This window comes from Herpailurus yagouaroundi, unplaced genomic scaffold, assembly GCF_014898765.1.
Source record: "Herpailurus yagouaroundi ecotype Mexico unplaced genomic scaffold, PumYag 163, whole genome shotgun sequence".
Classification (NCBI taxonomy): domain Eukaryota; kingdom Metazoa; phylum Chordata; class Mammalia; order Carnivora; family Felidae; genus Herpailurus; species Herpailurus yagouaroundi.
Window position 1 is genome coordinate 50,005,043 of NW_024412404.1, and position 22,650 is coordinate 50,027,692.

Genomic DNA, 22,650 nt, shown 5'->3' on the forward strand with positions numbered 1-22,650 from the left:
TGCCTGGGTGGCATCCGACTTTGGCTCAGGTCGTGATCTCACCGTTCGTGGGTTCAAGCCCTGCGTCAGACTCTGTGTTGACAGCTCAGAGCCTAGAGCCTGCCTCAGACTCTGTGTCCCCCTCTTGCCCCTCCCCTGCACTCTCGCTCTCTCTCTCTCTCTCTCTCTCTCTCTCTCAAAAATAAACAAACAGTAGAAAAAAATTTTTAAGTAAAATTTTTTTTTCTCAGCTCCATTATTTACCAAAACGTAGAGGCAACTTGAACTATCATATTTCACCTTGTTTTTGTCCTGTTATCTCTTTTAACTGTCACTCATGAGGTCCTTTTCATGCCTTGTATCTGGAATACACTATTTTTTTCAGATTGTCCTTTAATAAAATCTGAAGACCTGACACAGACACTTGTTGCCACAACATATAATATAATATATAGCTTTGTCATGTGATGTATTACAGACTCTTATAGTGCCAAATTCTTGTTGTATAATTTTTATTGAAGAAAACTCTTTTTTTAATGTAAATACATGTGTTAGGATAACAGAACTAATTAGATCTCTGTTTGGTAAAATTACATGGTTTTTTACCTTTAAGTTTGTATATTTTCCATTTCAGCTTGATGTCGATTCACAGGGCTAAATTTTCATGTTTGCTTATTTCCCTCACAGTAGCTTATGATTCCACAGGTCCCTGACAGGATTTCACTGAAAGAGTGGCTACGTGAGATCCAGAATGAAGATACAGCTTCTGGAAAGGGGAATGAAATTCCATTCAAACAAAAATAGGAGGGGAGGGGGTTAATCTATTTTAAGTGCTGATGAACAAATTGAAATTATTTTCAAGTTGTAAAAATTTTATTACTCTATTTTTACTGATGTAATTTATCAATCCCTTTAATGTCTGAGATTAAAACCAGCTCTGCAGAGATGAACTCTGAATATCCAAATAGTTTGAGATATGGAAGAGGTATAACTGTGGTGAAGTCAGTTCTCTACGATTTTCAGCGAATGTTGAAGACACAGAGCCAGAATCAATTTAGGCTCAGGGGGAATGATGGTCTCACTCCTCAAGTGGAATATTTTGTGGACAGAGATACCTGTATTCCTGGAAGGACCATAGTTCAGGCAACAAACTCAAAATGCAGCACAATGTTGCCTTCTTCATGTAGCCACTGAATTTTGAGTTGGAATTTTATTAGAAAGCCTCATTCTCCTCTGATGACATGTAATCCTGTCTGTTAGCATTTTTTTCCTCATGTGCTTATTAGTATTAAGTAGACTACGTGCTTGCTTTATGTTAGACCACTGTGAGAAAAACAAGACAGAATTAGTTTCAAGAATATTTTTCTTTCTGTAGCACCCACACGCAGGATGTGTGATCTCTAGTAATTCTTATTCATTTGAAATACAGCAATTTGTTCCTGTCAGTAGAGGATAGGTTTGTTGTTTTAAATTGCCAGGTTTTGTTTCTGTTGGCATGTTCCCCAATACAAATTGAATGGCTGACAAAAATCTATTTGTATGACAGTTCAATCTAGATAAGTGCCCTCTGTTGCCTAACGGTACAATTTGGGGTCTCAGAGATAAAAGCAAACTGAATGCCAGGCTTGTAACAGAGCTTCTCCATGCAGATAACAGAAGTAATCCATATTCCTGAGGTACACAAGTCAGACCAACAAAGAAGAAATGCGCATGCACGTCATATCGTTTGAAATGACGTGCTTCTACATAATAAAAAATGGGAATATCTAACTTAGGAGAACAAAAATCTACCTCGTACGAGCTATGCCTAGATTTGGAATGAAAGAGAAGTGGGGTATTGACTTATAAAGTTGGAGAGAGCTCTGTTGCTTAGCATTGTCCCATCGTATACAGGTTTCCCCCGCTATCAGAAAGTTGCGTGTTCCTAGGAGACCTTTCGTAAGCTGAAATGATGTAAAGCGAAAGAAGCAATTATCATTGTTATGTGGAAAAATTTTCTAACACTCCCAGACCCAAAGAATAACCTCTCTTAGGCTTTTCCGATACCTTAGGACACATCTTGCTAACAGACACACGGAATAAATGGAGGCAAAGCACAGAGGCTCCCAGACACAGTTCAGAGCTCTGACAGCTTGACGCCCGGGTGCTGTGTGCTCTTCCTGGGGAAGGAGCTGGTCAGGGCCGCTTTCACTGCTCAGGGTGCGAGCTGCCTTCCTCATGGCTCACTGAAAAACAAATGGTGAATGCTCTTCTCTTTTTGCCTTTTTTTGTAAAATCAGAAATCGTCTTCAGATTTCTTCTGGTTAGCAAAAACAGATACTAATGTAGGCCTCTAACTTAAGTGTCATGATGTGAATTTTCCTGAAGCAAGGTACACCTGTATTGGCTTTTGTCAAATTTTTTTGCTTTCTATTTTAACATGCCTGTTCTGAAATAAAGTATATATTTAGACAGTGATTCTTTCATACTTTTGATATTCTACAAGAGGTAGTTTCTGAAGGGGTCTCCTTTACCTCCCAAGATGAGGAACTGAAAATTTGTACCTTTTCTCTCTTCCTTAAAACATGTCAGGCTTACTATACAGGTATCTCTAAAACATAATTCACTTATAAAAAGAGGGATGAAATATATGGTAACAATCGTAATAAGGAAGGAATTGGGACTAGTTCATAAGGTAACAGACATCCTGGAAATATGGCTAAGAGCCCCAGTTGTAGATATTCTGAAAAATAATCCATAGTGCTTGGTGATTTATTGGATTTTAGGATTGGATTTGAGAATAATTTTTACATTTTTATCTGAAGAGACTGTGTGCATGGTAAAACCATACATCAAACTAAAGAAAACAGGAGGAGCAGTATATGAGAAGGAAAATGCCTTAATGTGTCTGCATTAAGTCTGAGATGCCTTCAGGTTATATGAGGTACCCAGAAGGGATTAGATTTGTAAGTAGAATATGCAGAAAACACGTCTTTGCCTGCTTCTAGGTAGTAGTGAGAACCGTGGGTAAAAATGAGATCATTCAGATGAGTGAGAAGAGATCCGAGGATGAAGACCTGGGTCAGACTGAGAAAGAAGCTATAATGAAGGAGACTGAGAAGGATAGACCAGACGAATGGGAGGAACTCCTGTGGAAGACGGTGCCGTAATGCTAAGGGGACAGTGGGCAACAATGTCCGTCTGATGCTATCAAGAGATCAAATGCAAACAGGACTGAAAGGTGGCCATTGGAGCGAACCTTGGTACAGTTGGAGCAACACAATTAATGACATCGTATTAGATTAAAAGTGAAAGTGTAAAATAAATATCCATAAGTCCATAATGATACCAATAAATGATTGGATAATGATTGAGTAGACAGATCTTTTGTACAGAATGCCAGATGACTTATGAAGATACCTCTCCCTGAAGAAGGTAGAGCATAACTCCCCACTTCTTTTTTTTTCAATTTTTTAAATGTTTTATTTATTTTTGAGAGAAAGAGAGAGAGAGAGTATGAGTGGGGGAAGGATAGACAGTGAGGGAGACACAGAATCTGAAGCAGGCCAGGCTCTGAGTTGTTAGCACAGAGCCCAACGTGGGCTCCAACCTGTGAACCATTAGATTATGACCTGCGCTGAAGTCAGATGGCTCAACTGACTGAGCCACCCAGGCACCCCATAATTCCCCACTTCTTAAACGTGGGCTGTGTATAGTAAGTACAGTGTAGGAAGGGGGAAAAGAATAGCTTTTCAGTGGAGAAACATGGCAAACACTCCCTCAGCCAGGCATCAAGGGCAACATCATTAATGATACGTCAATGTTGATAGTATGTACCTTGGACATGATCTGAACCAAATGGCACTTTTATCTCTTCGGTCTTCCTCCCCAAAACATAATACCCCAGTTTAATCAGGAGAAGAACATCAGAAGGATCCTAATTGAAGGGCATTCTACAAAATACCAATCCTCTTCAAAACCTGCAAAATCATCAAAAACAAGGAAAAGTCTGAGAAATTGTCACAGCCAAGAGGAGCCTAAGAACACATGACTAGGAAATGTAACATGGAATCCTGGATGGTATCTGGAACAGAAAAAGAACCTTAGATAGTAAGGAAACCTGAAAAAAAGTATAGTTAATAATAATGTGTAATAATGAACTATTGATTCATTAATTGTAACAAATGTACCACACTCATATAAGATGTGAAAAATAGAGGAAACTAAATGTGGGTTACATGGGAGCTCTACTATCTTTGCAACTTTTTAATAAATCTACAACTGTTTTTAAAGTTTACTTCAAAAACATGGACAATGATTTTGTCACCTCGGAAGATATTGGTGATCCTAGGGAATCCTATGGCATGGTAGGAAAGCATCAAATTTGTTGGAAGTTGAGAAGTGGCTGGGTCATGAATAAGTTAATTGAGTTAATGCTCATGGAATACTCTGTCAAGAGGCTTGGCCAGGAAGGGAAGGATAAAAAGAGGCTGGGCATGAGCTGGGGAGTAGAGTACTGGTGGAAATAACATTTTGAAGTATAGAAAGCTGGGTACACTTAAAAAATGTTTATGTTCTGGGGACGCCTGGGTGGCGCAGTCGGTTAAGCGTCCGACTTCAGCCAGGTCACGATCTCGCGGTCCGTGAGTTCGAGCCCCGCGTCAGGCTCTGGGCTGATGGCTCAGAGCCTGGAGCCTGTTTCCGATTCTGTGTCTCCCTCTCTCTCTGCCCCTCCCCCGTTCATGCTCTGTCTCTCTCTGTCCCAAAAATAAATAAACGTTGAAAAAAAAAATGTTTATGTTCTGAAAGGAAAGAACCAGTAGAAAGTGACATGCTGAAAATATAAGAGAAACAACAGTTAACTGATGGAGTAAAGTCCCTAAGCAGGCAGGATTTTATTCTATTCAACTGAAGATGGAGAGTCTTCTAGGAGGAATGTGTTGTTTATGAATCAGGTATGAATATTTATTATACTTTATAGTCTGGGGGTCACCCTTATAGGGAAGTAATCTTTACAATGTTTCCATAGAGAATTTGGGCTAGAAGAACTTTGTTTTATTGCCTAAACATCACAGTTTTATTGGCTATATTCATAAGGCATTAAAAGGCATCTCTGAATTATGAGAACTGTAACTTCACTGTAATAAAGAATCTGTCCCAACATGGATTCAACAGGAAGCACTAGGAGAAAAAATACTGTAAAAATTGTTTGCCTGTGAGATAGCTGGTTCCAATCTAAAATTGTAGAGCAACTGTATAGGGAGTCACTAGATCCCATGGATAAGGAAGCACTTCTTAACACATCTTAATAACCAGTTCAAGACCTCTCCTGCCATGTGGGCAGATTATTGTTGCTTTATGGTGGAGCCTCTGAAGATTAATCTTAAAACATATCTAAGTTACATATGTGACTTACCATATGTGTGGTTGTGACTCACCCTCAAATCAGATGTTTTTGTGGTTTAAAAAAAATTTTTTTACATTTATTCATTTTTGAGAGACAGAGAGAGACAGAGCACAAGCGGGGGAGGTACAGAGAGAGAGAGGGGGAGACACAGAATCCGAAGCAGGCTCCAGGCCCCGAGCCATCAGCACAGAGCCCGACGCGGGGCTCGAACTCACAAACCGGGAGATCATGACCTGAGCCGAAGTCAGACGCTTAACTGACTGACCCACCCAGGCGCCCTCAAATCAGACATTTTATTCTATGAAATAAAATATTCTGCCTTAAGTATTTGTCACCTTTGAAATTTCAAATTTATTATTGTCAATATTCCAGATGTCGACAACAGTGTATAAGTAAAGGCTTATTTTTGTTTACTTTGAAGGAGAGTGACAAGAAACAAAATCTACGAACTAATCAACTTTGTAGTTGATGATAAATTCGTAGAACCAGGTGAATGGTGCAGCCAGACCTGCCTTGGGGGGGCGGGAAGCAATAGGATGGCCCCTGCCTGCCATAATGTTTTGGTAAAATGAAAGGTGTATGGTAAATTAAAAAGAGCACTGACATTGGGAAACACATTCTGTCCTTCCTCTACCTAGTCTTTCCCAAGTGTGTGGCCTTGGGGAGATCACTCATCTGGCTTAGAACTACTCATCTCTAAATATGGAAGGCTGGTCTAGATGAGGCCTCATATCACTGTCAACTATAGAATTCTGTTACTTTTGAGACATCTCAGTGTCAGTTACAGAATCATCGAGATCATTTGCTCTTGGATGTCTAGATCACTTGAAATTATGGCTTTGGACAGATTTTCAATGAACGATTGCCTTTCCTTCCTAATGCTAGGCAGATTACGTAGGGAAACCTACATACAACTTAATTATATCTTTTGCATACTTTATCCCAGTAGTTCTTTTAGAAATACAAATGAAGCGTCTGTTATATAGCATCCATTTTTCAGAGTATCATTTTTCTAGTAGTGCATAGAGTATTTGTATGTCATTATCAAACAAGAAAATATTTTGACATTTTGATTATTTCAATTATAGTCTATGGAGTTGTTTTATTTTATATTCAGAAGGATTTTAAAGAATTAGATTTCCTCCACTGAAAATTTACACTATTCCAGATGTTGACAACAACACCTGGGCATTCTATCATGAGCTGATTTTCTGAATGAAGTAACTTAATTATTGATTGACAAGCTAACATGATTTAAGACACAGCCACACCATGTTCAATAGCAATGTGAAAGTCATAAACTGCAAGCATGTGCAAGCAAGTGGGGCCATGATACTAACTCACATTGCATTTTGAAACACCAATGCTAAACTTAAATTTTAAGCTTAAGTTTAGAATTGCTGGAGGAGGAAATGAAGAGGTACAGTTACATGATTTCTGGGCTCTCCGTTTTACAAATCATTAAATGATGTAACAGCAATGTGGTCAGAATTCCTAGTATAAAGAAAAGTCTATTCTAGCATTGTGAGACACAAGTAGACTTATTATTCCATATGGATTGCATATGAGTTTGTGCGAGTCTAGATGTGTATACATACATATATAACCTCATTATATGCATACAAATATTCACATATTCATAATAGCTAAATTAAAAAAAATGAAAGTGGGGTAGAGTGTAACTCATTATTTACAGCCAAAACATAAATATCCATTTGAAACATGTAAACTGTTTTTGAAAGTATAAGCAAAAATAATAAATGAAAGTGATTATAGTAGAAAGACACTAGTTATTTTTTGGTTTTTGTTTTTCAAAAACATTTAAATGTCTTTTCCTGGTATTACATGCGTTATTTCAGCGTTCTCATGTTAACCTGCTTTTTCAACTGTTGGTAGCCCAGCAGCAGGGCATGTTAGCATCTTCCCTCTGCTGGCTTGCATATGGTCCATTGGCCATGAGTTTATGATAGATAGAAAGTGTGCTTTCCCTTTATTAATGCTACAGTATTGGTGACATGTGGCCTGTGCACTTTCCAGTGAATGAGCTTGACCTTTGACTCAACACAGTCCCTTGAGCAAGAGCAAGCCGTGTTTGGTGGAATGATTACTTAGAAAAAACAGATTGGAACCTACTTTCTCTGCTAACATTAAAGAAATGCAGTAAAGTTTTTCCCACTGAAAATCATCCACAAATTGTAGCATCATAAAATAGAGAATTGGGCAAAAAAACCGAAACAGACATACTAGAATTACTTAACTAATTACTTTAATTGTTAGTTAAATAATATGAACTTTTTAAGGTTATTTTTGGTGTATATTGGCACATCATTTTCTGAGGAAGATGCGCTAATTTATACTCTCAGCCCTATATGTGTACCGGTTTTATTGCATCCTTTCCAATATTACCAACTAATGTTTAGTTGAACATCTTTCACAAGGTTAGCACATATCAGGTATTATGAGAGGCTTCCATTTGTATGTAATATTTAAATTCACACAACAGCCCTGAGAAATAAATATGGTCACTGCTTTAGATATTGAAGAAAGTGATATTCAGAAAACTTAATTTGACCAAGATCACATACTAAAATGTTATCTCTGTTCTTTGTGTTCAGTGCCTTGCGCTTTTTCATCCTAACTACTTCCCAAGGATCTAACATTTACCTAACAGTATACTTTGCCTTTACCTAAATCATGTAGTTATCTTAAATCATCTTTGCTAGAAATTAATGCAGCACAGCGAACACTATGATGAATGAAATTTCATAACTTTCTTCTCATTTTTTTTCCTCCAAAATGTTAAGTTTTCTGTCCTGGATTGATGAGCTTTTTTAAGTCCTGGGTCAGGGGTGGAGTGTGTATGAAAAGCTGAAATTGGTCATGAAGAAATAGAAGTGAGGTTAAAAATGGAACGCTTTGTGCCAAAGATAGATGCATTTTCGAAAATGCCATCTGGGCATTACAGAAGTATGCTATTATTTAATTCAAACCAGCTAGAATTCAGCAAGAAATGAATGCCAGCAATTATATGACTAGCTAATAAATATAATTTCATGGTATTCGGTAAGATATCCCAAAGTGTTAATTGTAACAGGAGCAGTTAAATTCTTTATACCAGTTAAATTCTTTGGCTATGAAAGCATAACAGTTTTTAATCACCTGGTAACTTTGGGCATTATTAAATATATGGAGATTGGATTGGAAGACACGGTAGAAGCAATGGAAAAGTCTGGCCAGACTGGGTAATTTGTTTTAGACCTATAGAGAAATCTATTAACCATTTCTTCTATAGACCAATCTGATTAGGAAGTAGGACAAGCTGTTCTTTCATTACTTACCCAAACCATACTGCACTTTGTATCAATTATTTGGCTGTCTGCAGCACATAGATTAGAATAAAGGGCTTTCTTAGTGTTTATGAATGTTGCGGATTGCCGATTAGTAATTAAAGTACTGAATGAAGAAAATTAGGCCAAAAATGAATGGCAATGAGAAAGTCTTAATTCTGTGATACAGATGTTAGAAACAGATTGTCTTGAGCAGCCCATTCAACGCAGTGACATTCTACATGGCCATGGAGTGCTTGCCTTCCATGTAAAACTCAAGTCAAATGCCTTAGAGATGGTTTCCTCTCCCGTGCCTTGTGATGTAGCTGTATGGGTATTAATTTAGTGAAATATCCTGTCTGCCAGGTGTGGGAACTAGCTGATTTTATTGTAATACCAGATCATTACTTAATTCATATGCAACAGAGTGCAGCACATGGAAAGCATTATAAATCTATTTACAATGTGGCTGGTCTGATGATAACATTGTATTAAATTCCCAGGTGAGGCAATTTAAGCAATTGCTTTGCCATGTGCACGCGGTGGAAATTAAATTCTCATATACACTTTAGTAATAAACCAACTGCATTGTTATGCTTATGCTAGTGGTCGGTTGTAGAATCTTCACTCTGACTATGTATATACCCTGTTTCACACGTAGAATCATATAGGGGGCCGCACCACAGATCCCAGTTCTTAATTAGTTTCAGCTCAGTTAATTCATTTTGTTTCTAGTTTAGCAGTGCCTGTCCAGAAACATATTCAGTTCAGTTGGGAAACATTAAGGCTTGGGTCAAGTAGACAGGTTGTTTCAAGCCAAATTTCCAGACAGAACTGGGCAAGTGTATCTGTTTGAACTTGGCTTTAAGAAAATCAGCCAATCAGTATGCATATACCAAGTGAAAACTGCTTGGAATTTGAAATTCTCACCTTCATAACCAAAGACTCATTTTTGTCATCAGTTTAAAAAAGGCATTCAAACTTTGTGTGTCTGACTTTTTAGGGATAATAATCAATTGTTAATTTGCCGTATTTTTTCCTCTAATTCTGTAGATTTTTCTGCCCAACTGCGTCTCGTCCACCTAAGTGTAAGTTACAAAGAATAAGCTTTACAAAAACACACAACTAAAAGTGAGGAATGCTCTTATATTTAATTCTGTGTGTGTGTGTGTGTGTGTGTGTGTGTGTGTGTGTGTGTCTGTGTCTGTGTGTGTGGCAAAAATTGTCAGTTGAAGCTTCCCACCCTTATGGTACAGACCTGAAATTGCAATAGATTACAAACTGCATAGAGCTTCTGTCTTTTCCAGAAGCCACATATAAAGCACCAGTAGACAGTGGTAACTGACAACTAAGACTAAAAATGTTGACAATTTCTTGATTTGCCTGGTTAGCTTATGTATAGAAGTCATTAACTATTTATAAAATGCATTATGAATTGGGTTCCTTCAAACTGTAGCTGAGTGTGTGACATTTCCAGCTCAAATTCTCATGCTTGCATTTGGCTAAAGTACAGATTTTATACAACTGATAATAAAGTAAAAATATTTTAGTTAATCAAGATACAGTAGGTGTTTCAGTTTCATTAACTTTAAATCATCTGAATTAAAATATTCATAGTACTTAGTAATGTAGAGTGAGGTTATTAAAAATTCCACAAAAGGTAAAATTATTTATTGATGCTTTGGAAGGAAACTATCGGTACAATAAGCAGTTTGTCATTCAAAGGAATTTGCCTTTTTTGGTATTCAATCAGTTTAGTGATGATCCTGCAGGCTAAATTATGGCTGATTACAACCAGCTTACTTAAAATTTCAAACCACAAAAATATTAGGAGAAAATACCAATGTCAGGCATTTAAATGCAACTCTCAATAAAACAGTCTTGATCTTCAAAATATATACATTTGTAAAATGATATTCGAGGGTAAAGAGTTCGATTTTCTGCACCGACTGTGTCATTTTCATGAGGAACTATTTCTGATACTGGGAATGCGTTTTTTTTATTCTTTAAGAGAAGTTAGTTCGATCAGAGAACGTTTCGTAAACTCAGCATATCATCTGCTTAATTACATCCAGAAAGCTGTCCAAATGACCAATGTTTACCGTCCCAATAGTAAAGACTAACATTTATAGAGACCACCCTTCAACTGCGGATAAATCCTTATTTCTCCTCTGTTGCTGAGTGTGTACACTCTTAATTGCTCGTTTTCAAAAGCAATGAATTCTCACCAAAACAAGATTAGATATTTAGGGATACATGTTTGTAATTTTCTTCTTCTTTTGAAGTTCAGCAAATCAAAATGAGAATATAATGTGATTGAACAATCTATGCCAATTTGTTGGTATTTTGGTGAAAGGGGAAAACACAAAAACAATCTCCGTATGATATTCTCGCATACTGTGGAATGTTTTAGTCCCCCATAGTGATAAAATGAATAATTAAAAAGGCAGCTCTGATACCACAGCCTGTTTAAAGGTTCTCATTTCCTTTAATGCTGTAAAATACTTTTGCTTAGCTAGTTTGGAACTACTGTAGTGGGGATCTCCAAATGGGCAAAAGAAAGGTTTGGCTTCATCTAAATATTGTAGGAAGGCCATGAGGTGGACTGACCTTGCAGTTCAGCATTTTTCGAGATAATTCTGTATGAAGTCAATCGAAATAATTAACAGTCGGTTCAGTAAATACAATAAGAGAAGCTGGCTTAATATATGCTGTTTGTGGTGGTGAGAAGTCTGGCGTGTTCACAAAATGAATGAGTTGGCTCGCTCCTGAATTGTTAAGACATCTGATATAGATGTCATTACTGACCTCAGGCTAATGACTTAACTTTGGTACTTTGTCCCCGGCAACGTTGTTGGTTTTATTTATCTATTTACCGACTTGCTACATCTGCTCAGGTACAGAGACACCCTTGCAGCAAAGAAGGGGGACTTGGGGTAGAGACTCAGGGCAGAGAAGGGAGGCCATCATCTCCTTTCTGCTGAAACATTTTGCAATTTTTGCATCTTTTTCCTGGGTGTATTCAGAGGATAATATGATGGGGAGGAAATTTTGTGTGCTAGAATGAGTGTAGGTTCTAGTTTCAGTTTAACCAAATAATCTTTAGAATTCTATAAGACTGATTTTTTTTCCTAAAAAAATAAAGGGATATCTAGATTTGTTTACTTTTATTTACACTCCAGTCAGCCCTTTTCAACTAGCTTCTGCCAGAGAGTTAAGCCCTAATGCCCTTAGGCTTCTATTCTCTGTAATGAACTCTCTCTTATGTACCATCCTTGGAAGATTGAGAAAATAGTCACTAAAATAATTTTCTGTTTTGTGGTTCAGATAAGGAACCCTAATTGAGAAAAGCTGCGACTCGAAAATGATTCAAAATCTATTGGCTTTTCTTGCTAAAAGTCCTTTTAAATCCTAGTGTGATTTCACATTTAAGGCGGTGTGATCTCTATGTAGCAAAGCAGTGCTGTTTACTAGTATAAAAATCTAATTAAAAATCTTGTTGACTTCTGCTCGAGGATTCTGAATAGTTCTTTTTAAACTACATTAATTTTTCAGATCACAGTTGAAAAAGTATGAAATCTTAAGGCCTAAACTGTAGACTGCAAGTGAGAATAGGCTACTATTTCCCAGCTGCCATTTTTAAATTCACTCTTTTTGCTTAGTCCAGAAGCAAAAAAAAGGCAGCCAAGTAACCTGTAAATCTGCATTTGAGTCTGAAACGGTGATGCTGAAGTAGGATCTGAGGATGGCGCCCTAGCTTCGCAACTAATTTTCAGAGCCTTTTAGCTTTTCCAAATGTGTGTGCGTTTAGATAACCCATGAATTGCTTATAGACATGTCCCTCTGACTTTACAGGTAAAGGTCAACTCCCGTAAAACAAAATTTCACTGAGTGAAATGTTGACTCATAGCCCACTTTATTTACTGGGATTGAGAAAAGTTGACTCATAGCCTACTTGCCTTTATGTACTGGGATTGGGAAATTTAATTTGTTTTAACACACACGCGTGCGCATACACACACACACACACACACACACACACACACACACACACTCCCATTATTTTTCCTTCAGCTATTATTTGAGGAGAGCTTGGAGACCTTTAAGTTATTGTTTGGAAACGGGATAGACTTTAAAATTCCATCTCTTTCTCGCTACTAACATCACAATAATGAAGGAAATATAGATGAACTATTGTCTAAGCATTCCAGTGTTCAGTTGGAGTCATAATATTATCCCAGAATCAGAGATTTTAAAAGACCTATATTATATAGTTCATTTCCTGCCACAATTTTAAAGACCCCCATATACACTTGTTTTAATTACAATGTGGTGAGTTTTGCAGATATACAGCCATAAAGCTGTATTTCCTTCAGTTTGGTGGTCTTATTTGTATGGCTACATATGGAATAACATACCAGTTCTGATCCGTTTGTGAATATTAATGGAGTACTTACACAATGCAGAGTTTTCTTTCATTATTGGCATCTGAAAAACTTCTAATTTACATTAAACTTCTCAAGTTCAAGAACTCTACACAACTTTGCTTTGCAGATTTTAGCAAATAGGTTTCCATTAGGGGGCTCTCGAGGTTTGAGATGATCAGCCTTGATACCGATAATGCTTCGAAGCCTTTACTTTCTAACGTTCATCTCGCTCTCTCCCTTTTTGTTTTGTTTTATAGAAAAGGTCACGGATCGCCTACAGTGACGAAGTACGGAATGAGCTCCTAGGGGATGATGGGAATTCCTCAGAGAACCAGGTAGAATGCTAATCAGGAAGGCCCGGTGGGTGGCTGGAGGGTGAAGGAGGTCACTGGCACACTGGGCTCTCAAGCTGCTCCTTAACAGTATTAGCAACAACTCATGTGGAAGCGATACTGTTTAATGCAAAGCTGGAGTCTTAATCAACTTCAAAATGTTTCTTGGAGATCTTACATTTAACCCTTTACCTTGTGATCACTGTCTGCTATCTTTTAAAAAAATCTTTTCTTCTCCTTTCTTTATTATTTAGTACTTAAGGAATAACTTGAAACACACTGTTTGCAGACAAAGCCAAGGTCTTCACCTCAAACACATGTAAAAGGAATAAAAAAGTACATAATGCAGCTTTGATAATAATGCAGTATAATTAAATCAACACTTGCAGCAAAACAAATGAAAGTAAGCTTTCAAAATTCAACAGGGCAGCTCAGTCTCCTATTGTGGAGCTGCTTAAAATACATTCACCAAAATGCAGACTGTGAGCACCAGTGTGGAGCTCAGATACTCAGAGGTCCGGCCTCCGTCAAATAAGAAGAAGAATAGGAAAAGTCTCTTCTACAGTTTAATATCTGCACAGGCAAAAAATAAGATACAATTTCTTCTTAAAAGGGCCTTACAACTTGGCTGTCATTTCTCATTGGATCACACAGCAGTGTGATGAGTCTAATTAATGTCCCACTTCTTTCTTTGAATTAATACTGCAGACTTCATTAGTTCATGCAAATAATGTATATGACTTTTTTAAAAAGTCATCTCAGGGTAGAGATGACTTTTAAAATGTCACAAACAACACTAGTGACTTCCTCTCTTTGACACTTTTGGAGAAAATAAATGATGGGAACTTCAGAAGCAAGACCTGAGCGTGTTTATTCATATTCCTTTGGTTAGTATTGTAAAGGTCTTTACTCTGCCTAAATAAAAATGAACATAAATCATTCATGGAGTAAACCAAAACTTGAATAAGATAGTAAAACATAATATATTGGTACACATTGGAAAACTTGCATAATTGTACTTACCATTTCAAATAGATTATATTATAGGTCTATATATGCTGAAACTATATTACTGTCTACTCCAATGTTAATATGGTAAACGGGATGACACTCATGGGATTAAGGCCTCCATCTATCCAACCCCCCAAAAAGAGGAGAAGAGTCACCAAGCTGATTATGTTTGTTTTGGGAAAGATCTCACCTTAGCCACTTTTTGGATGTTATCAGCTTGAATTTAGAAATGTAAACATGTTAAGATTTGACTTGGGATTTCAGCTTTCCTGATTAGAATGTGAGAACAGCTAAGGGGGAAAGAAAAAAAAAAAAAAAACAAGGAGCACAACAAACATAAAAGGGTGGTGGGAGAAAGGGTTTTACTCATAATAGATTAAATAACATGAGGATGAGAGAAAAAATATTGTCTTCCTATTTAAAGTGAGTTTTAGATTGTTCATATCTCTCGAATGAATGAATCATAATTTCATTTCATATCTTTACTGCGAAAAAAATCATTCTCTTTTTTGCAAAAAAAGTGAATGCATAGTTCCCATGTCAATTTTTTAGAAAGCTATAGATCTTTCCCTCATATGAAACTACTGGTTAATATAGAGGAAATAGAAAGGAAGGGGGTGTTCCTGTCTAACTCAGACTCCTTTATTGTAATAGATGCTGTAGTACTGTGACAGGAATCTCTCTCTCTCTCTCTTTTTTTTTTTAAAGCATGTTCACTTCTCTTAATGGACATTTTATGTGCCTAAAACATTTGCCTTACACACATACAAGTGTGATTTTTTTATGCCTAAAGAAAAATACTCTGCAAAAATAGGTAGAGTTCATATTTTCTGAATTTTTCAAATTATATTCCTGTCACTTTAAAGTGATTTCGCAGAGATTTCCTCTGGACTTGTATAAATCAAACTTACAAATTCTGAATGTACTTGGAGAACCTGAAGTTTAGTTATAAGGAGCTGTCATTTCAATAAATACAATATGATAAATTATAGTCATGAGACGATGTTACTGTTAGATTATTAGTTATGAGAACTTTTCAGTCCAAAATTCGAATTAGGTTTGAAAGTTCAAAGAGACCACACTTAACTTTTTGGACATTTTGTTGCCAACTGTAACAGAATTTCCATACCATAATGAAGTCATTAAATTTTGTTTGGGGGCTTTTTATCATAATGTATGAATTAAAATCCCTCAAACTAAAACACATCTCTCAGCCAGGAATGGTCACTTGAGAATAACTCTTTATTCTGCATCAGTATTCATTCAGACTACGGAATCAAAACAGAAGCCCTTTCTTTAAAGGAAGAAAAGATTTTAAGTTGTCTCTTTATATTAATTTTTGTAGCTCAAGGACTATGAAGATAGTTTCTTTTCTGGGTACGATTACCTATCATTTACATAAGAAAATATTGTCAGCCCAAAACTAAGTATATCTTCAAGTTAATTGTTGATCAGTTGATTTTCCAGAACTTCTTAGCCATATAGTAGTTAAGATAAACTTTTAATATAGAGAGAAATCTTTGAGATAAAAAAAATGAGACAAAAAAGCAGTATTTGTCTCATTGAAATTGGGATATATCTCAATTTTTAAAAATTATAGATCAGAAAAGGAAAATAATAAAGAATTATAGCAATGGTTACAAATAGGCAAAATAACTACTGACTACTGACTAGTTATTTTCAATGCAACATGCACATCTTCCCTATAGTGGCTTCTTTGTAGAGATTTAGACAAATGTAAACGTCATAGCTATTATTTCTCATTCTGGCCATTTGTAATGCATTTTTTTAGGCATTTAAAACCTGATAGTTCATACGCAAATCTGCCAATTAACTATAAAGTATATTAATTTACTCTTATATAAACATTTCTGACATCATTGGAAATTTCAAGGTTTCAGCAATTAAGAATTTTTCAAGTGCATCTTTAGTGTCCCTCCTACAGTATACAATTCTATTTAATTCCAAATTAGTGGCTTTGTGTAAATTCATTTCTAATTCATAGCCATCTCATACAATCAAATATGGCTCGTCCCTAGTTTACAAAGAAGGAACAAAATCACCTACTTTGCACATTTGAGCCTTGGTGGGTCATCAGCTTTCCAAGGACTATTGTCTTAGGCATTATCATTCTATTATTTTAAAATACCATGTTTTCCATTCCATATGGCAACATTTTAATTCTTTGAGAGAGTTGAGTTTTTGAAATGTAGTAGTGCTGTATTTAGAGTGGAAACTTTAATAATTATTACCTTGATTTAGTTTCATGAAAACCATTCTCAGGAAAGGGAAAGAAAAAAAAATCTTACAGAATTAAATCCCCTAATCCTCTTTATAGTGGAGTATGATGATGTGGCACACAAAATGTTCCAGACTCTATTTTTGAACCCTAATAGTCTCTCAATTTCCATATACACAATAATATTGATTGGTGAATAAATGTGAGTAAATGAAATTTTCATAAATCCTAAATAGAAGGTTCAAATCCATATCTAAGGAATAGGATATTCCTAAATGTGCCGAAATTTTTGTGGTAAAGTAATATTTAGCACATATGATTGCTTAATTTTTTAATACGAGGTTCTCTTAAGTTCCGATTTGGGCTTGCTGTGCATAAAGTGTGTCAAACTTCAGCTACAGACCAGGGGGTGAAGTCGGTCAATTTAATTCCCCAAGATCTAAAGAAGGTCGGTATCATTTCATATAGCCCTGGCAGAGCAGATCATTACCAGGCACAAATCTGTTCGTTACGTGCTGAGGGTTTATAGCAAAATAAATAGACTGTCATCATAAGTTCAGAAAATTGTGTGTTCGACCCACGATAATGTGTAAAGGGCGTTTAATAGAGTTCAGCATTTATTCGTTATCTGTATGCGGACAGAGACGGCAGTGGCGTTATCAGCTTTAAAAAAAAAAAATCGGTAGTTCTGGGGGTCACGTGACACACCTCACACACACAGGCGCGCGCGCATGAACCCTCACATGCTCTGCAGTGCAGTTTTGATTTTAGCCACAGCAGAAGGCTTAACCACAAGAGATTCCACTGGTTCAAACCAGCGTAAACCAGATTTTTTCAGCCCACAAAGGAACAGATTACCTCTTGTATCAAATTCTGCATTGGGGGAAAAAAAAATCTTTGTTTCAAAAAAGACGTTGATTATCATAACCCAACATGGTGGCACGGCACATTTTCAAGTCGCCTATGGTGGAGCTAGTAACTCCATAAAATACGAAATCGCGACTTTCAGTCTAGTCTAAGCATTGTTAGTTTTCAAACATAGACCATCTTTTGTTTACTTGAATGAAAATTCCCAGCCTAACTTAAAAAAAAAAAAAAAAGATAAAGATTAAAACCCCTCCCATTACCTAGCTTAGCTACAAATCCGGTGTAGAGCTTGAATGCAGCCATGCGGCACAAACAAGATAGAACGTTTTTTGTTTGGAACCTATTGAAAAAACAAATGGGTAGCATTTTTAAACACTCATTGATTATGGCAGGGTGGCATGCCCCAAATGGTCTCAATTGCTGAGGAGTAGTTTTAAACTTTGGCCCTTTGAGTATCATAGTCAACTGAAGAAGGGTGCGCCCAGAAAGAAAAGATAGCTTGTGCGATCAATTCCCAGATCGTCTGTTTCTGAGAATTAATGTTTGCCTTTTTCTCTCATGATGTTCAGATAGCAGAGAAAAGATTCCTATGTATGTTAGGCCAGGTATTTTAGTTTCGAATTTTACTTTTTCTTGGGAAGAATGTGGTAGCTTTTCACATGAAACCAGATGCTTGACTCATAGACACTGGTCGATGGCTGAGAGAATGAGTATATTAATTAAAAATAATTACAACTCCCAGTATGGTGTGAAAGGACAATGCTAAAAGTTTCATTTTCACTAAATGCCTTGTGAGACATTATGTAATATTCTGCACCCTCTTTATAAAAGATTCATAACAATTTTGAAATCTCATTCTTTTGCACTTGAAATACTTTTCACACATAACAAATGAAACAACAGAATGAGCGGAAATGCATACTGCCTTTCTTGAATTGGAGACGAAAACAGCATTAAGCATGGAGAAAGCTGGGCCATAGTAAACATGATACTTTTAGAGAGACTTAGAGTGAGCAATTCATGGCACATTTCTCCCAAAGCAATAATTTAATTGATTGGCCTGTATATGTCAAGTGTTGTAACAGATGTTACAGATATTTGGATGTTTAGAAATTATCCGTTGTAGACTTGAATTGCCGAGGATGCAAATTTTAGACCTAGAATGTGGTTTATAGCCTTTCATAACATCGGTTTCAGTTTCTCTTCATCGCGGAAACTATGGCAGTCATCTCAACTATACGATATTGGATTTAGAATACTGTGAAATACACCCACACCCCCAGCACACACATACACACACACACAAATGAGTCAGATACATGGTTGTGTCCATTTTCTAGCTTCTAAAGAGTTAAAGTAACTTGTGTTATCTGTTAGATTGAAGGCAAATAAAAAATCTCCTACAAAGGAGAATTAAAACCTTATCTCAGGGAATTTACTAGCACGTAAAGAGTGGTTTTTCTGGTTTGACTTCAGTGAGAACACACTGCAGTAACAAACAACATGGCTTTAAGATGGCCCAGTTTACAAGATGAAGAAAATGGAAAAATGAAGAAACTTCAAAAACTAAAAAAATGGAAAACCACCATGTGATTGCAGTAGCCTCTTAAGCAAAACAAACCCTAGAAATCAACTCAGATATACACAGTATCTCTAAGGATAATGAAATATTTTCTGTCACTATGTCCTAAATATTATCTCTCCCGGCATGCTTTATTCTCAGTTAAAATAATGTCACCTCCAAATACAATCGTATTACTAGAGTGGGCCCATCTATGATATTAACTAACATAATTATTTGTTTTACATATTTATTGGGACAAAAGCATGAACTATTAATCATTTTTATTTGTACAGAAAATCTGAAATCAGTTGTCAAGATTCAAAATAGAGAAACATCCTGAAAACTTGTATATACAAAACCTCTTCAGTGGTACATTCTTAGAAGAGAGGAACAGTAAACTTGTTTTCTTTCTTTATAATATAGACTTCTATGAAGTCGTTCCCCTTTATTTCATGATGGTGTCTTAGATGTACTTTAAAAGAGAATTTCACACTATTCTCTTTGTTTAATGTGACAGTGTGAGAAAGTGATCTTTATTCGTTCAAAAAACTCTGCATGTAGTCTCTGTTTAGGTTCTTTTAATGTGTTTGTCTGTGATTTTTAAATGCTAAACATGTAAACAGATAAATTGTCAATGTTAATTCTGTATCCTGTCACACAACTGATCTTTCTTTCCTGCCATTTCTTTCCTTTTTATCTTTTTTTTTTTTTGTGTGCATTCATGTTGCAGTTGATAAAATTACGTGAAGAGGTGAGTACTTCCTAGCTTGCTTTTTTTTTTTTTTAATTCTGCTTTTCCCTATAAAATTGAATTTCTAAATCTGAAGTAAGATCTTTGGGTTCATTTTTTCCAGGAAAATTCACACATAGCAAAAGTATTGATTATACTGTTAGAAATGTTCTTTGCTGACTATCTGTTAAAAAACAAATAAACTCTAATCATGCTTAGGACAGTGATCATTGTTGTTGCTTGGCATCTGGAAAAAATTCATATTTTAAAGGCCAAAAAAGGGAGGAAAAAAATAAAGGGCTATCTTAAAAGTTTACCTAAGTGTGGTTTTAATGTCAACTGACTTCAGATTTGTTTTATTTGTATTGATTTCTCAAAGAAGTCAATATGATTAAAATGTTTTTTTTTTCTGACATTCCAATTTACTGAAAACTCTTTTTAAATATACCCTTTTCCCTCACCCAAGATTCTTAGGTCCAACACAAGATACCATGAATCTGTTTTCCTTTTAGGGAAACACACATATGTTATAAATGCTCTACTAGTCTGTGTACACAGATTCTTAAGAATAGCCAAAGCTCTCCTCATTGTTAAACACTTTCCTTTTTGTAGGAAATAGCACCCACGTGAGTTCTCATTTTTCTGAGTTGCCGGTCTGTATTATAATGCAGTTCCAGACCTATTTGTGGCCCAGCAAATATTAACAGCAATGTTTATAATTTTATCCCAGTATCGTTGAGGGATGCTGAATGATTCTGGTCTTGTTTTTGTTTGTTTGTTTTTAAGTAGGCCAAACTTAATAAATATGTAATAAATATACTTTTTTTTCACAGGTAAAAGCAGTTATATTTTTTTTACTTAGTGACGTTGAGTTTTGTTACTTTTATACTAGGGCAGAAGATAATGGCCCATTTTGCAATTTAAAAGTTGTCTGATTGCTTCTAAGGAGGACTGTGAATTATTTTTGAGTTTAGATTGACTGCATTGATTTGGATTTTCCTAGAATTTTTTTTTATTGGTATGTCATCATTCTGTAGGTGATATGAATGCTAAATGAGAGGCTGTGGACAGTGGTTTTCAACAACTCTTCTGATTTAAGATGCATTAGTGCTGTCATCTCTTAGTAAGAGCATACTGATAAAAAAATTAAAAGGTGAAAATATATAAAACCCTTACCTTCCAACCTTCTTGTGTGTTTTATGGAAGCAGATGTATATACTAAATGAATATAATCAATTGCAGTTTTGATATATGAGATTTTTCTTGAGGTGAGTGATACTCAACATTATTTTTTTTGCAAGACAGAATACCTGCTTGTGTGTATTTGCATATGCCCATGCTTAGGTGAAGAATCCGAATTTTCAGATCTTAATGGAACTAACAATAGACTTGAAAATCTCTGGCGAAGAAACTACACAAAGCTCTTGCCCCTGAATTTAGTGAATATAATTAATAAAGTATTGTGCCTTATTACAATCAGCATTTTTGAGAGATTTATTTTTGTTAAGCTGAATTGTGTGGACATAGAAATCTTAATTCTAAAAGCTGAAAACGTCATGTCTGCACTTCTTTTAAAACACATTCTATCATCATTTTATGGCTTAATTCTTTTGTTTGTGCCTATAGCAACTGTTTCGTCAATAACGGTTCTGGACTGCGTGTTTCCAAAACTGTAACCTGGAATGGAATTGTACCTGGAAGAATGAGGTCATTCACCCAATAGAATAATATACTCTGGAATATTCTTTTACCAGTCTTTGATATGGATGTAGCATCGATATTTGTAAAATAGATTACGATGATGACGGTGCACTGATACATGGTTTGCTCAAGAGATGATTGTTTCTCAGTCAGGATTCTAATAATAATCAGTGAGTGTACCCCAGATTTCCCCCTTATACTTCTCCTGAGAAGACAAGCACTCATCTGTTTCAAAATAGGACGTTTTGTTGTGTTTGGAAACAGAGTATGCCCCCATCCCTTCCTTGTGATGCTCTTTTCCGGCTCAGTTCTGGGGACTGAGCGTGCTTGAAGGCAGGCTGGTGTGCACGGGGAGCAGAAGTGATGTTGGCCGTGCCGAGCCCTCCGTCTGAATCCTGAATCTCCAGCTCTCCACGCTGTGCAGCTCCTCACACGAGCTGAGCTCTGTCTGAAGCTCCTGCACAGCTTCACTTACCTGCTTTGAAAGGGCTGAGGAGAGGGTGAGAGAATGAGTTTGGGATGGAGTGTGGGGGCAAGTTGAAAGCATCAGCTGCTACTGTAGTGTATTTCCTTTCATTTTCAGAGACCGGGGCAATGCACAACTAAGGGAACAATGTAAATAGCACAGCTGTTACAAGAACTTGATTTTAGCTTGACTTAAGTGAAGAGGTTCCAAAATACAAAGTGAGGTCCTGCTGGAAAGCTGCTGGTAAACTGGTAGTCCTCTTGTGTGCAGATTTACTCCGATAAAATTGAACTGTCCTGAAGAAGAGTTACTTCCATGATTTAGGAATATGCATTTTTTTTAAGTTCTTTTAGAAATTTGCTCCTCATTAGAGCCATACACTTCATAATCTGTTTTGTCTCCTTTTCATGGAATTCCAAGAATCATCTTACATTTAAATGCTTTCTTTCTTGTATTATCTATTATCATATAGTTAGACTGTCCATTTCCAGTACTGATCTTTGGGTTTTGTTTTTTGTTTTTTTGTTTTTTAATTTGCAGCGGCTAAATGTTCTCTTTTAATTTAGGGATTTCATCCAATATGAAAATGAGCCAAAAACTTTTGTTCTGTTATTCTGAATTA

At 36.3% G+C, this 22,650-nt stretch overlaps 1 protein-coding gene across 5 annotated transcripts in view; it reads left to right on the plus strand.

Moving 5' to 3' along the window:
• Positions 1-22,650, plus strand: part of VTI1A (vesicle transport through interaction with t-SNAREs 1A) — a 352,044-nt gene that overhangs the window by 65,848 nt on the left and 263,546 nt on the right. For 3 of the 5 annotated variants that reach the window (XM_040486442.1, XM_040486445.1, XM_040486444.1), the window contains exons 4-5: positions 13,376-13,453; positions 19,862-19,882. In XM_040486442.1, the coding sequence (XP_040342376.1) occupies positions 13,376-13,453; positions 19,862-19,882 (99 nt within the window). The remainder of the gene's footprint in view (positions 1-13,375; positions 13,454-19,861; positions 19,883-22,650) is intronic. The other 2 variants (XM_040486443.1, XM_040486446.1) reach the window with 1 other exon arrangement.